The following is a 17,018-nucleotide window of genomic DNA, read 5'->3' as shown; positions in this document are numbered from 1 at the left end:
CAAATTCCTTGTGTGTCCAACACACTTGGCCAATAAAAATTCTATTCTAGTCTATTCTAAGGCCATAATTCATGCTAAAGGTTACTGACATGGTGATAATTTTTGTATATCTCATTTTTTCTATGGTGATAATTTTTTCTATGGTGATAATTCTCCTTTTTTCTACGTGTTTCACTTTTCTTCTTTATACTGTAACTGCTATTCTAATAGTAAATCCTTCATAAAAGTCATTGCATTACATTCTTGATTAAATTATCTTTCCATTGATATATAATAGTGGTAGTATTCCAAAAAAGAGTGTTGTTATTAGCTAGTTTTAGAAAATATACTTTTCCCAAAAGGTTTGCACAATTTTGGCCACTACTGTAAATAAATAATAATAATAATAATAATAATAAATAAAATATATCTGACTCATCAAATTTATTGTCAAAATGACTTTACAGTAAATCGAAATAAAAACAAACAATAGCAAACTATTTTATTCTTCCTCCTGCAGAAATCATTTTAAAACAATGGACAGAGTTAAGATGCCACCTAGTGCTAAAAAACATAGTTTTAGGTCCGGAGACAAAAGTACAAAATAAATAGGATATTTTAAAAGATATTATTTTAATTAAACAAATACAAGACATTTTTTCTCATTTGAAGAATCCCAAACTAGACAAGAAAAGAAAATAATCAAAAGTACATTTTCTGAAAGATAATATAGATTTTGTACAAATTAAATAAAATCAATACTTTTATAAAGCTGTTAAAATAACAATCAGCAATAGTTAGAATAAAGAATAATTTATTTCCATGTAGATTAGAAATGATACATATTGTAGCAAATGTTACAATGCCATAACAATAACTTAATATTAGGGTATTCATTTTAATGAAAAAAAATGTTAACTTGCTCTTGATACATAGATATAACAAGAGCAGCATTCTACAATGAACATTTTTATGGTTGCTAATTGTTTGACCCATGATGCACAACGGAAATGCCAGAAGGAAAAAAATCACAACAATAATTGGTTTTAACCTTTCCAACAAGACCATTAAACAGGCATTACAACATCCAGAGAGAGAAATTATTTTTAATATACCCACCATCCACACTGATGAAAGAGGAACTTTCCACTTGAAGGAACAGAGCCAAAAATCAATGTCTTAATATAAGGCACAGCTAATGAGAATTCTTGCAGATTAGAGTCACACACTGGGTTTTCTAAAAGCTTCTCTTGACAGCCTATTTAAATTATCCTGACCTTAAGCAAATTTTCACATTAGGATTTTTCATGAACACAGTGCGTCAAGAACCATCTGTGAATTGGTGAAATAAAAAATCATTAGGGTCAGTCAAACGCAACCAAACTATACAGAACATTTACAAAGGTACTGATCAAGCCCTACTACAGCAGTCATAACTTCAAATTCAGTTCATTTAATTGAGACAGCATTTTTTAAAATAGGGTTAGATCTGCAGCTGCTGAAAATTATAGTCAATCAAAGCTAGCATAACCTCTTTTTCCCCCCAGTAAGTTAAATTTAGATTCCTTTGAGCTATACTTTTGTAAAATGATTAGTTGCAAATTTAAAATCTCCTATATAGATTCTGAAGCCCTAGGAAATTTAAATGCTTTAAAAAAAAACAGATTTATGAGCATGAACTATTATTGTTTTCATTCTGTCCAATTAAAATGGCCCATACCTATACAGAACCCCATAGATCCTTCCTTTCTATATGAGGTTGCCCATTTTAATTTCAACATTAATTCTGCTGTATTAAAACAAGTAAGGAACAGAATCTTTGAAGGGTTTAAAGCATTTCAATACATAATCACAGTAATTCTTCTAAGAGCATCATTGACAGAAAATAGGTTGACTAAAATCCTCAAACAAGAGAGATTAAACTTCTATCTATTTTGATCATTATTATTATTATTATTATTATTATTATTATTATTATTATTATTATTATTATTATTATTATTATTATTATTATTATTTATTATATTTGTATACCGCCCATTTCCCGAAGGACTCAGGGCGCTTCACAGCCAATAAAACAACAGAAAACATATAATACATATAAAACAGCAAAAAGAATAGACAACTAAATTCAGTTGATGCCTTAAAACTTTTAAATACAAATTTAAAACCCATTTAAAACCCTGATTTAAAAACCCCAATTTAAAACTACGTTCAAGCTAGTCCTGCTCTTCGAAACAGCAACGTCTTCAGCTCGCGGCGGAAGGACCTGAGATTGGGGAGTTGACGAAGCCCCAGAGGGAGCTCGTTCCAGAGGGTAGGGGCCCCCACAGAGAAGGCCTTCCCCCTGGAGGTCGCCAGCCGACATCGTTTAGCTGACGGTATCCGGAGGAGGCCCTCTCTGTGAGAGTGCACTAGTTGGTGAGAGGCTAATGGTGGCAGTAGGCGGTCCCGTAAATATCCCGGCCGTAGGCCATGGAGCGTTTTAAAGGTGATAACAAGTACCTTGAAGTGAACCCGGAAGACCACCGGGAGCCAGTGCAGATTACGCAGGAGGGGTGTTACACGGGAGCCACAAGGTGCTCCCTCTATCACCCGCGCAGCCGCATTCTGGACCAGTTGGAGTCTCCGGGTACCCTTCAAGGGGAGCCCCATGTAGAGAGCATTACAGTAGTCCAGGCGGGATGTAACAAGGGCATGAGCGACCGTGCATAAGGAAGCCCGATCCAGAAAGGGGCGTAACTGGCGTATCAGGCGAACCTGATGAAAAGCTCCCCTGGCGATGGCCATCATATGATCTTCTAAAGACAGCCGTGCATCCAGGAGGATGCCCAGATTATGGGCCCTTTCCGTGGGGGCCAATAGTTCGCCCCCAATGGTCAGTGATGGAATTAGCTGACTGGGCCGCCGGCATCCACAGCCACTCGGTCTTGGTGGGATTGAGTCTGAGTCTGTTCCTCCCCATCCAGACCCATACGGCCTCCAGGCACTGGGACATCACTTCAACAGCCTCATTGGGGTGGTTAGGGTGGAAATATAGAGCTGAGTATCATCAGCGTATAGATGACAACTCACCCCAAGACCACGGATGATCTCACCCAGCGGCTTCATATAGATGTTGAACAGAAGAGGCGAGAGAACCGACCCCTGCGGCACCCCACATAAGAGGCGCCTTGGGGTCGATCTCTGTCCCCCCGTCAACACCGTCTGTGACCGGTCGGAGAGGTAGGAGGAGAACCACCGATGAACAGTGCACCTCACTCCAAGTCCCCCGAGTCGGCGCAGCAGGATACCATGATCGATGGTATCAAAAGCCGCTGAGAGATCTAATAGGACCAGGATAGAGGAACAACCTCTGTCCCGAGCCCTCAAGAGATCATCAACCAGCGCGACCAAGGCTGTTTCCGTGCTGTGACCAGGCCGGAAACCGGACTGGAATGGATCAAGATAGACAGTTTCATCCAGGTACTGGGGCAACTGTCATGCAACCACACTCTCGACAACCTTCGCCACAAAGCTAAGGTTGGAGACCGGACGATAATTTGCTAAAATAGCTGGGTCCAGGGAAGGCTTCTTGAGGAGGGGCCTCACAACCGCCTCTTTCAAGGCGGCAGGGAAAACACCCTCCATCAAAGAAGCGTTCACAATTTTCTGGAGCCAGCCTTGTGTCACTTCCCGGGTGGCCAGTACCAACCAGGAGGGACACGGGTCCAATAAACATGATCATGTTTCTGGATCAACACAATTTCTGGTACATGCTTTTATTTATTCATGTTTTTGTTTATATCTCGTTATTAAGTCAAATATGAGCAGTATTCATATTCATATGCATCATCACACAATTTCCTTTGGGATTAGTAGTGTTATTCAAGGAACAGAAAGAGTAGGAAATAGTACAGAAAAGAAATAAGAGAGAAAATGAAAGGAAATTTAACTAAATCTAGTTAACACCAATATCATCTCCTCCCCCTTATGACTGCATGATTGTAACTTTGTTGCTTATATCCTTATGATTTATACTGATATTGTTTCCTAGTATGATTTGAATGCTTTGTACTCTATGACTATCATTAAGTGTTGTACCTTATGATTCTTGACGAATGTATCTTGACTTTTTATATACACTGAGAGCATATGCACCAAAGACAAATTCCTTGTGTGTCCAATCACATTTGGCCAATAAAGAATTCTATTCTATTCTATTCTATTCTATTCTATTCTATTCTATTCTATTCTATTCTATTCTATTCTGTTTCCGTTTCCATTTCCATTCTATTCTAAATTTCTTCTCCATAACATTTCTAACATTGCAAGCTATCCTTTCTTCCACTACGTCCATACATAGTGTCTTAAACTGTCTTTGGAGCTTTCAATTTATCACTTTTTTTTTTTTGATGATCTCATGAACTTTTGAATTTGAGAATCATTGTATTTTAAGTCTTTCTCTTTCTTTCAGCCCATTCATTTTGTGTGTGTGTTTGTGTATATGTGTGTTGAATTTCAATTTGCAATTATTCAGTCCACCTCAATAAACTTCTTACATTCTCATCAAACACCTTTGTATTTAAACCATATTCATTCAAAACAATTCCTGCCTATGTCTTTAATTTTTATTTGTTACTATAGAAACTTTATCCCATTCCACTGCTCTGAAATTTTATCTTTCTCTTTCGGCACCCAATTTTCATTTCAAAATAACTTATTGTAAAATTTCACCTTATTCTGATGAAAAGTAATGACAAACACATGGCCTGTTGTGAGGAATGAATTTTGTCTAAAGAACAGAAAATGAAAACAAGAATCAGCTTGCAAGATCTGAGGCAGTCAAGAAGGAACTTAAATGTCATGTCATACATTCACAAGTTATATTTGTCATGTGCATTGATCCTAAACAGTTACTCTACTGAAAGTAAAGCAGAAGTAAGCCAATGGTGACCTCTGCCATGAACCTTATTATGTCAGACTATCCTCACTGAATTTTCTTGCCTTTTCCACAATAGAGAGATCAGTAGAGGGTCATACTTTTATATCTACCAAGATTAGGTTTACATAAAATGTATTGAAAAAGATTTTCTGGTACAAAATTCCTACATTGGAAGCCAATGCTGCAGAAACCTGTTGTCATAAGATTAAAATCATGTAAAATACAACACCAAAGGACCTTAAGAACAGTTTTAAAAATGGTGCACTAGCAATAGCACTTAGACTTATATATTGCTTCACAGTGCTTTACAGCACTCTCTGAGTGGTTTACAATGTCAGCATATTGCCCCAATATCCGGGTCCTCATTTTACAGACCTCTGAAGGATGGAAGGATAGAGCCAACTTTGAGCCCGTCAGGACCAAACTCCAGATTGTGAACAGAGTTAGCCTGCAATACTGCATTCTAACAACTGTGCCACCAGGCCAGTGAATACATAGTAGAATATCAATAAAGAAATCTAAGCAACAATTGAAAAATGATTCAGATAAAGAATTATATTATACATATTTTTAAAAAATAATTTGAAGTCGAAGAAAAATTATATGTCATAATATGACTCAAAAATTCCAAAACCAAGCAAGCCTCACAAAGCCGAAGTAGACGAAACTCAAGAAAGAAACATTATTTAATTTGCTGAATTTGCAAATGCAAACATTCAGTAACAAAGTTGCAGAAATATCAAGATTTTACATCAAAATCAAAAATTTCTAGTACAAGTTCCCCAAACCCCAGTGGTATTCCCATGGTATCTTGCAGCAATTGGAACTACAATTTTCAGTTGTACAAAATACAAAATGCTTGGAACTCACTACCTGACTCTGTGGTCTCTTCTCAAAATCCCAAAAACTTCAACCAAAAACTGTCTACTGTGGACCTCATCCCATTCCTAAGAGGACTATAAGGGGCGTGCATAAGAGCACAAAAGTGCCTACCGTTCCTGTCCTATTGTTCCCTTTCATTATATCAAATTAATAAAGTTGTTGCATACCTTTGCTTATATATATGTTTATATGATGTGTTGTTGTTTTATGTCAATGTGTGCGTATACTGTTGTGACAAAATAAATTTTTTTAAAAAATCTGCATCCCAAATATCTGGAAAGGTTGCAGATTAGGGAAAGAAGGCCTAGTAACAATTGTTGAAGATTAGATTCACACCCTATCTGGAAACAACTTAACTCAGGTTCTTTATATTTTAAACACTTCCCGTGTCAGGGCTGCCTGAAGTTCAGCAGGAGGAAAGACTCCAAACTCAGTGACAATACCACCAGTTATCAGTTCATGAGGAGTGACATCAAAGGCTGGATTCCAAACTCCAATGCCTAGAAGGAAAGAAAGTATATGTGCTGTTCCATTAGTGTTATATAACAGATATAGTTATTTCATTAATGGTAAATATTATGGCTTGGTTTTTAAAAATGGGAAACAAGCATCTCTAAAAAGAGAAGATGAAAAAAAGATATCTAGATGTTTTAAGACTAAAAAAAATTATACAGACAATGGTAGGCAACTTAAAGTCCTTCAAGAAACTTTGGACTACATTTCCATAATCAATTGTCATTCTTCAAAAGGTAAATAATAGCTTACTAGACTGTCATGTATCCAAGGAGATTCAAGTCAGAATACATTTTCTTGATCAATGACAACTTTCTCAAAATATATATATCTAGATTTATGTAAGCTGGGGTAGCCACTGTTAGATCACTGATTTCAAATAGTACTGAAAATATTAATATTCTATCATGTCTCCTTTCTTTACATACCACCTTTGTTTACATATAATCTTCCAACGTTTTGCTACCTGGTGCTGCAATTCGTACAGTGTTGATGTCTGTCAATTCCTGGCTTGGCCGCTCCTCAATAACGATCTGCCCTCCATGTTTTAATTGCAGGTCACAGGAAGTGCTGGGTGCTGCCACATAGAAGGGAATCCCATGGTATCTTGCAGCAATTGCCAGCTGATAAGTACCAACTTTATTGGCAGTGTCTCCATTAGCAACAACCCTGTCTGCTCCCACAATGACAGCTAAATTGAAAAAAGGACAATGGCAATTAAAAGCCTAATGCTAAAACCTGTATGTCCTAAATTAGTCAGTTGCCAAACTATTCAAAATGTAGAATAAAGAGAAAAGTAGAAAAGAACAAGGAAACCTTGCTGTGGGGTTTTGCTGTTGTTGTTTGTTTTTTTAACAAAATTTCCCTAGTGGGAATTGCATGCCTGCTCTGCATTTTCCAGAATCAGGTACATGTTCCCATATGTCTTTAAAATTTCCTCAGGGTGGAAGAGAGGAACAATTCATTATTTTTCTTGTTCTTTGCACCATTCTTGTTCTTTGTGCTATCTCCTAGACCTGTGATGACGCACCTATGCCATGCACGCCAGAGGTGGCACGCAGTGCCCTCTCTGATGGCACACAAGCTGTGCTCCAGTTCACTCCACTGAGTGTGCATGCCTCCCACCGGCCAGCTGGTCTTCAGATATCTGCCGCACATGTATGGTGTGTGTGGGGGAGCAGTGCACATGCGCACAGGAGGCAGGGTGCGTGCGGAGGGGGGCTGCATGCGGGGGGGCTGCATGCGGGGGGGCACATGCATACGCAGGGTTGGAGCGCATGCGGGGAGATGCACGTGTATGAACAGAAGCACATGCAGGGGGGCACTCACATGCATGGGGGCACCTGCGTGGGGCCACACATCCATTGCATTTGGGGGGTTCATGTGTACGCGCATTCACTCTAGAAAAGGTTAGCCATCACTGTCCTAGAGTTTATTGGGACTGTAGAAACTTTGGTTAAACTGGGTTGAAGCCATGGTTTGAGTAAGGCTTGTTGATTAAATTCCTATCAGTTGAGTTCACACAATACATATGCTAAAACTTAAGTCAGATGATGGTTTGGAATGTTGCATATAGTAGGCTATTTAGTAAAAAAATATAATTAGAGATCAGCATATATAAAACAGAACTATGCCTTTCACAGAAGCAACCCATATATTTTTATATTCATAGTAGCAACAGCCCTCCCAGACTTTCCAGTGTAGTTTTCTCTGTCCTTTCATCTGAAATCCTTTTAAGTGAAGATTAGAGATTCAAACCGAGACTCCTACATAACAAACATTGCTTTCAACTCTGACTTCCATTAGCCATATGTTCTTCCTTCCAACAAGTTTTTCCTTTCCATGTTTGTATATGATTAGTGCTGCCAATTCTACCAAGGAATTCTGAAGTCTGGAACTAAGATTTTAGTGGTTTTTAGATTTGTGTATTATCCAGCTAAATAGAATGCCCAATACCAGGACATCAGTATTGATAAATGATCTGAACAGCATCTTCCGTAACATTTTGACCTCTTGGCCAGCCATTGACTCACATGTGTACTCATGTCCTAGCATGGAATCTAGAAAGGAAAGCAGTAATGCAGAAAAAGAAGAAATCAAGACATCTACCTGATATCTTTTTTTCTTTCATTGCCAAGGAGGCCATGCTATCAACAATGAGTGTTGAAGGCACCTGCTCATATACTAACTCATAAGCAGTCAGCCGGGCCCCCTGATTGTATGGCCGTGTTTCAGTGCAGTAAACATGCTCCAGACGGCCCATGGCATGTAACGAGCGAATGATACCTAAGAAGCAATGTTATAAACATGTCAAAATAACAAGACCATATAAAAGGTGACAAGCTGTCAACATACCAAGCAATTTGGAGTCTTCTTTCAGATGTTGAGAGCTGAAATCCTAACGAACGTGGAACACTGAGGAAGGCTGTTATAAGCGGTGACATCTCTTACAATTAGTACTTGCACTTACAACCACTACAGCATCTACATGGTCACGTGATCAAAATTAAAATGCTTGGCGACTGGTATTTACAACGGTTGAAGCATCCTAAGGTCATGTGATCACTATTTGCAACCTTCCCAGCTAGCAAAGTCAGTGGGGAAATCTAGATTCATTTAGTAACACATGATTTGTTTAACAACTAGAGTGATTTTTTTAACAACCATGACAAAAAAAGTCATGAGACTGGGCCAACTCACTTACTGTCTTGCTTGTTTGTTTATTTGTGTCAGAAACATCACAATTAAAATAAGGCATACTATGAGACACAAGTGACAAAATTTTATGTCATTTTATGTCATACTGTAAGACATAAAACAACATTGTTGGGGGGCAATAAGTTGACTTTGTATATAGTATACAAATGGATGAAGACTATTGCCTGACATAGTGTAAGCCGCCCTGAGTCTTCGGAGAAGGGCGGGATATAAATGCAAAAAAAAAACAAAAAAAAACCACATAAAAATATAAAAGGAGCCTCCCCAAAGAATGTGTGCTATTAACAGTTTTGGGCGTCTCCTGGACAACTGCTTATAGCTGGCTGATCCTTTCAATCCAGAAGCATCCAAAGCATAGCAATTTCCAACCATCTTGCCTTGCTATGGAAATTCTGGTCCCAACTATGGTTGTAAGTCAAAGACTTACCATAATCTCTTACCCTTTTGTCACAAAAGATAGAAACAGTAATGCTTCTTGAGTACAGAGAGATGCCACTTACCAAGTGCAGTGCCATAACCAGCAGTGGCCAATGAGCCAGTATTGCAGTGAGTCAGGACTCTCACTTTGTCCTGCCCTACCCGTTGCAAGAGATGGCGAGCTCCATGTTCCCCAATGCTTTTGTTGTCTTCCAGGTCTTTCTCCAGCAACATTTCTGCCCAGTTGATCACACTAGAATAAGAGGTTACACAAACTTGCATGTTTCTTGCTTACAGTTTAGGGGAAGAAAGAAGATAGGGCCTTAAACCCTCACCTTTCTCGTAAACTCTCTGGAGTAGTCCCTTCATTTTTTGCTTCCTGCTGGACAAAATGTCCCAGCTCCTGAGCTGCCCGGGCCATATTGACAGCAGTAGGTCTGGCACTTATTAAGTAGCTTAGTGAGTCCAACACAAAAATCTCCAGGTTACCCAAACTCAGCTCTTCATGTCCTTTATTATGCAATTCCACTGCCAAACTCAGACAACCTATGATGGCAATGGCTGGAGCACCTCGCACCTAAGAAGAGATATTTATTTTCAGTTTAAAATAACACACATAGAAAGCCAGGAACTTCATATTCAACACAAATAGAATCTGGTAGAAAAGACTGTACATTGGGGGGACAGCAAGCATATTTAGAATGTTAATACCTAATGGCTGTTCTCATAAAATGGCTGTCCAAGGACAGCCTTGACTACTCATCAAATGAGCACCACAAAGTTGCATTTACTAGAGGGCCAATGGGTAAACTTGTTCCTTGATAGTTTTTTAATCTCCCAGCATGCTCTTTTTGCTCCTTAGACTTCCAGTTTACATTTGATATTTTCTCCACATAGATAAGAATACTTCTTGTAAGGTCTTGCCTTCAATATCCACTGCTTAAACATTTTCCAATGAGGCCAGTGGAATCTATCTGAGATCTAGAGGTATTATTGTAAATAAAAAAATGCTATGTCAGTTTTTCATTTGATATTTTTTAATTAATAGAATCTACAACAAAATAGAAATAAGGGAGGATAGGAAGGCTCATAGGAAACAAGGTAGGTGATTACAACTACAATGTTACCCATCAATCAGTATATAGTTACCAGGATGTAAATTATACTCTAACGCATTCTATGTATATTTCAATAGAAAAGAAGACACTCTATGTAGAATCGCTTTTAAAGATAGAAACATCAGCTGGTACAGAAAATAGCTTCCTTAGTTTTTATGAGGGAAGGGTACCTACTGTATATAAGCCCAGCTATTTTCCTTTATCCATGCAAGTGAGAACTAGTCAAGTCATATTTTCAAAGGATCCATAGAATGTTCTGTGGATTAATGACTATTTCATTAATTATCTTTCTATATCCATTTTCCTGGAAGTATGCAATATTGAATCTAGTGGGAATTAATTCTCCACAGCATGTATTATGTAGTCTATAAGTATTATTTATCTATTTATCAAATTTATATGGTCACCCATTTCACAAGAAGTGACTCTGGTGATGTACAACAAAAAAGGAATAAAAACAATAAATATATCAAACAATCATATTAAAAATAATTCAACATATCAAGTACATTATACAAGGTTAAAACTGTTTATAAATACCAAAATGTTCCTGAAATAATGGAAAAGATTACTTGGAATAATCTGATCGAATTTTAAAACGACAACTTCAAATGTCTAGAAAAATGACCTGATGGAAATTAAGTCCTGCTAAGAATAGTTGGAAGGACTGGGTATATTTAGCTTGAAAAGAGAAATGGAAGGAGAGATAATATCACAGTTTTACAGGCTGCTAACATACAAGGTGAAACAGAGTGATTTTCTATTATACTTGACGACCAAACATGAACCAAGAGGTGAAAATATTAAAGTCGTCAAGTATTAGGATAAAATTATGATGGGCTTTGTTCACACAGTTAGTTGACTGGTTACTTAGCCTGTTTTTTGTAATTTGCATGTCCCATAAATTAATCAGATTAGTTAGGTTTGCAGAAAATAATAGGCTAAAGAGGATTGTACAATATACTGAACATCCATCTTCTTGTGAGGAATTTGCTTGACCCAGGTAATTTAATAGGGAGAGGATTTCCATACACTCATCCCGGAAGAAATCAGAAAGGCTAAGACTTTCTCTGTAGTAGAAAAAGAGCAGTCCAACACTCCAAGAATAATAAAAGTGGGATAGAAATAAATAAATAAATTTTATGGCATCAGCAGATAAATGTATCTATAGTACTGTATTATTCAGTTACAGTGACAATTAGTGCACTGTTGGAAGACTTGAAAGAACAGGTTAAGGATAGATCATAATGAAGGACACCTATCTATGTGGTCACTAGAAGTCAAAAAAAACCCTTGATGGCACATAATTATAATCAGTAAATATATTTTACTATTTTATTAATATTATATTTTGTGTTGTAAGATGCCTAGAATCAGAAGAGTAGCTGGCATGTAAAATTATTTTTATAAACAAATAAAACACTGCTAAATCTAGCCAAATGCATCCCCAATATTTCAATAATTTGACAGTGGGAGAGCCTTACTTGAGATGAAGCAGATTCTTTCTGGAAATATTTAGTGAGATAAACTAAACAGAAATATAATTCCCAACATTACGCCTAATAATTTAATTCTACAAAGCCGTACTTTATCTAAGTATATATTAAATAAGAATCTGTAACCCTTTTTAGTCCTCACCTATTCTGGTTCTGGGATAGCTAGTGCTCCAGATAGATTACTGAAAAACTATTTTTCTTGGAAATATTTGTGACGTTTAATAAAACATCTTTCCACTGGCCAAATATAAGTGACTTCTCAATGACCAATGCTTAGTGATTAGTTGTATAAAGCGACAGCATTGCTTAACAATGGCAATCCCGGCAATTCCCACTGCTGTCATTAAGCAAATATCATTGGTCATTAAGCAAGACCCAGGGAGCCGCAACGAGGCTGGCAAGCAGGTAAGATGTGGCACACAGCAGGGCTGGGATTGGCTGCTGCCAGGCAGGGGAAGGCGTAAGCAAATTACCACAGTCAGTTGCATCCTTCTTTACCAGCTTTCCCATTGACTTTCGTTGTGGGTAGCCAGCAGAGAAAGTCGCAAATGGTGATCACTTGAGAACAGGACACTGCAACAAGTGCAAGCTAGTTGCCAAGTGTCCAAATTATAATCAGATGACCATATTTTGTGTGCCCAAATTTCAAGAACTGGTCGTAAGTTTTCTTTTTCAACACCTTGGTAACTTTGAACAATTGCAAAATACATGCTGGGTAAGCAAGAACTGCCTGTAAATTGAATTGAACATACAAGTGCAATTAACTAGTTTTCCACTGCCCCCTGGTGGCCAATGTAATTGAAACCATTACACAGGATATACATGGTGTAAAAATAGAAAAATCCTCCTTCCCCCAAAGGTGGTACCAAAATCAGGTAAATAAGGGCATAACATAACATCCGTATATCTTTTTAATCTGAGAGTTAGAGAAATGGAAAGTAGACTATATTGATATTATTTTAATAATAAACTTGCAGATATGGGATAAGGGATATATAGCTTAGTAATGGTACCTGTGAAAGAGATATTGGACTAGTAATCAATACATAAAATAGCAATCAATAAACTCAAAACTATCAGCACATTGGTTGTTGCAAAAAATGTAATTTTAAGGCTTAATCAGGAGAAATATAATTTAATTCCCAAAAATTCAAATTGCTTTTACATTGCTCAAGTCCCATCACAAGAATTATATCCATCCAACATAACAAGAAGAAGAAGGAGAAGGAGAAGGAGAAGGAGAAGGAGGAGGAGAAGGAAAAGGAAAAGGAGAAGAAGAAGAAGAAGGAGGAGGAGGAGGAGGAGGAGGAGGAGGGGGAGGAGGAGGAGGAGGAGGAGGAGGAGGAGAAGAAGAAGAAGAAGGAGAAGGAGAAGGAGAAGGAGAAGGAGAAGAAGAAGAAGAAGGGAGAAGGAGAAGGAGGAGGAGGAGGAGGAGAAGAAGAAGAAGGAGGAGGAGGAGGAGGAGGAGGAGGAGGAGGAGGAGGAGGAGGAGGAGGAGGAGGAGGAGGAGGAGGAAGAAGAAGAAGAAGAAGAAGAAGAAGAAGAAGAAGAAGAAGAAGAAGAAGAAGAAGAAGAAGAAGAAGAAGAAGAAGAAGAAGAAGAAGAAGAAGAAGACTGGATCAACTATTGTAAGTCAAGAATTACTTGTATACAGATCTCTTACACAATGGCTGAATTTGGATAAAACATGAACCACAATCGAATTCAAAGCCTTATTTTATCCTAGTGTGGTATGTAAATATTGTTTTATGTCAGGCTACCAATTTGGCTTTGCGCAACTCTAAACAATCACTTAGAGGGATGCAGTGGCTCAATGGCTAAGACACTGAGCTTGTCGATCGAAAGGTTGGCAGTTCAGCGGTTCGAATCCCTAGCTCTGGGGTGACCTCCCGTTACTTATCCCAGCTTCTGCCAACTTAGCAGTTCAAAAGCACGTAAAAAATGCAAGTGAAAAAATAGGGACCACCTTTGGTGGGAAGGTAACAGAGTTCCGTGCACCTTTGGCATTCAGTCATGCCGGCCACATGACCATGGAGACGTCTTTGGACAGCGCTGGCTCTTCAGTTTTGAAACGGAGAGGAGCACTGCATCCTAATCGGGAACAACTAGCACATATGTACGAGGGGAACCTTTACCTTTAAACAATCACTAGATAGCAATAGCACTTAAGACTTGTATACCATTTCATAGTGGTTTACATCACTCTGTCTAAGTGGTTTACAAAGTCAGCATATTGCCCCCAACAATCTGGGTCCTCATAGATGGCATCATAAAGTTAGTTTTGCTACCACTACTGGCTGTTGGGATTTTTGTAGCTTAAATTTGGTACCCCTGATGTGGGTTGAATATGGGCTAAGATAATACCATAGTAAGCATACATGTGCAAACAGATTTCCAGCTCTTGCATGTCATATTAAACCCAAACATGCTTTGTTGGCTTTAGATTAGCATGCTTTGTTAGACTGCCCTCGTGGCTGAAAAGGCGGATATTGGCTCCCCATAGGAGCCAATTGGGATTGATTCAACACAGTGAAATATTACTTTGCCTTTCCGATATGAACACAACCATGACTTTGTTGCCTAAAATCCTTATATTGCCTCATTTTTACTCTTAGCTTTGCCGGACTTTTAACTCCGCAAAAGCTTCATCTATAAGTCAATATTCAAAATCTGAGAGACTCTCCAGAGACTTTGTAACACCAACGCTTCTCCGTACTACGTGGCGGTGACTCTGATTACAGTGCTTTTTAGACATACACGTGCAACATTCTTTTGCTGAACTCGGTAATTGCTATCTTGTCCCACCCCCCTGGCAGCACCTTCATAGACCGAATGGCCTCCCAGCCCTGGCGAACGCTGCTTATTTCCTCATAGAGAGTCTGATGAGGCAGCAGAAGCTGGTTGAGAATCTGCAGGGATCCCCTGCGGTACCGAAGCGCTTCCAAACTCATGGCGATCGCCCACTCTGAGGTTGCAGCAGTCTGAAGATCCCTGGTCACCTACGACGTGTTTGAATCGGTCCTTTGCCGACGTCTCTGCTGGGTCCTAGGAAACGTCGGTTCAAAATATCTTTTGTCTCAGGCAGATTGGGCTACAGCACTCCGGATGATCAGAGGCGGCAGCAAAGCTTTTCTTAACATTTGTATCTGGATTTTGACAGTCCAGACCTGGCACGCAAACTAAATTAGAATTAATCGTAAAAGTGTATCCTTATGGGGAAAATAAATAGACACTTTCCAGAACATTGTTCTAAAATAAAATGTTGGATTTTTTCCCCTCTCCCAGTTGTCTTAATTACCAAACATTGATGCAGCTGTTTTGGCAGTAATTTGGACAAAAACAAATTAACCAGTAGAAGGCTTGCCTTCAATAGTTGTGGGTGCTCCATCACTGGAGGTTTTCCACAAACCATCATTTGTCCTTTGGTAAATTAAAATGTGTATATTAATGTACTACATTGCTTGAGTTGTGTTTCACCATTTCTCAGGTTAAATCCCAAATCCTGATTGGCAGATATAATTAAAATGAATATTAAAAGTAATAAGATAAATATATAATCCATGATGTTAACTAATTGTACAATCTTTATTTCATTTAGAACATGCATTTTAAAAGACCTGTTGGATTCAATGGATTTATTCATAAACAAGCCTGTAGAGATTATGCCCTTGTTAATCTTTCATACTAGAACAATATTAAACATCTGAATATATATATATATATATATATATATATATATATATATATATATATATATATATATATATATATATATATATATATATTTGTTTTCTGAGGTTTTCGCGGGTGTTTGTATGTAGGTCTTTGGTTATTCGCGTTTTCTCCCGCGTAAAATTGGAAGTGTCTTGGCAGCGTTTTGGCGAAGTCTCATTCGTCATCTTCAGGCAACATTGCTCCCAGAAGCACGAAGCTGAAGCCTGAAGATGACGAATGAGACTTCGTCAAACGCCGCCAAGACACTTCCAATTTTACACGAGAGAAAACCCGAACAACCAAAGACCTACATACAAACAGCCCTGAAAACCTCAGAAAATATATCTATATCTATATCTATATCTATATATATCTATATCTATATATATATACACACACACACATATATAAATATATGTGTATATATATATATATATATATATATATATATAGATAGATAGATAGATAGATAGATAGATAGATAGATAGATAGATAGATATAGATATAGATATATATTCTTTACTGGTCTTGGCTGCTTAGTTCATGAGTTCAGCAGCTGGGCAATGGAATAATTAGCAGATGGGTAATGGAATAGACATTCCATCACACTAAAAACATAAACTGAGATTCAGGCCAGATTTTTAAAATTACCATCTGCTCAATAAGAGTTAATGAAGTAGATTAATATATTTTCAACAAAAGCCTCTTAAAGGATAGGAGCCACCCATCCTATCATTTCTATCTGGTTGAAAATCATGACATAAAGATCATTAACCAAATTGTTCTGTAAAATGAGGAAGACATCCATTTCAGATAATTAAAACCTATGCAAATAAAGTTGGTATGAAATGACAGTGTTGTGTTGGAAGATGATTTATGATGGGCCAAGGGCAAAAATGAAATGTACTAAATTCCCACTGGTTCATAGCTCTCATTTGTTTTTCCTTCGAGCAAATCCTCTCATTACAAATTCCATTATTTCATCTTAAACTGATACAAAATAATCTTCCGCCTTTTGCTCATTACTGCTGCTACAATTAACTTCATATTTTATTACCCATTCCAACGGCACTGCACACCAGCAAACCAGATAATGAAATGGAAAACATGCAGAAAAGTTTTAATCTTAACTTAGTTGCTTTGTATCAGCTATTATCAATTGACAACTATTTTTTAGACATTGACATGAAATACCCTCATCATCTCACTATATTAATACTTTCAAAGTCCAAAACCAAATATTACATTGTATTATT

The 17,018-nt window shown here is 37.8% G+C and overlaps 1 protein-coding gene across 2 annotated transcripts; it reads right to left on the bottom strand.

The window, feature by feature from the left end:
- Positions 1-531: 531 nt before the first annotated feature.
- MRI1 (methylthioribose-1-phosphate isomerase 1) lies at positions 532-15,062 on the bottom strand. 2 transcript variants are annotated; one of them, XR_009155802.1, is made up of 7 exons: positions 14,867-15,062; positions 9,769-10,010; positions 9,517-9,686; positions 8,408-8,584; positions 6,765-6,989; positions 4,696-6,285; positions 547-1,311 (listed from the first exon to the last, which is right to left on the bottom strand). XR_009155802.1 is itself a non-coding variant. In XM_058188950.1 (6 exons), the coding sequence occupies exons 1-6, from the start codon at positions 14,996-14,998 to the stop codon at positions 6,152-6,154; spliced, it is 1,080 nt and encodes a 359-aa protein (XP_058044933.1). In that variant the 5' UTR covers positions 14,999-15,062; the 3' UTR covers positions 532-6,151. The 2 variants fall into 2 exon arrangements, 1 of the variants encoding a protein (XP_058044933.1); XM_058188950.1 differs by having other exon boundaries at positions 532-6,285.
- Between the last annotated feature and the right edge of the window lie 1,956 nt (positions 15,063-17,018).

The sequence above is a fragment of the Ahaetulla prasina genome, chromosome 6, assembly GCF_028640845.1.
Source record: "Ahaetulla prasina isolate Xishuangbanna chromosome 6, ASM2864084v1, whole genome shotgun sequence".
NCBI lineage: Eukaryota > Metazoa > Chordata > Lepidosauria > Squamata > Colubridae > Ahaetulla > Ahaetulla prasina.
Note: the sequence above shows the minus strand (reverse complement) of the source record. Positions and strands in the feature narration are given on the sequence as shown.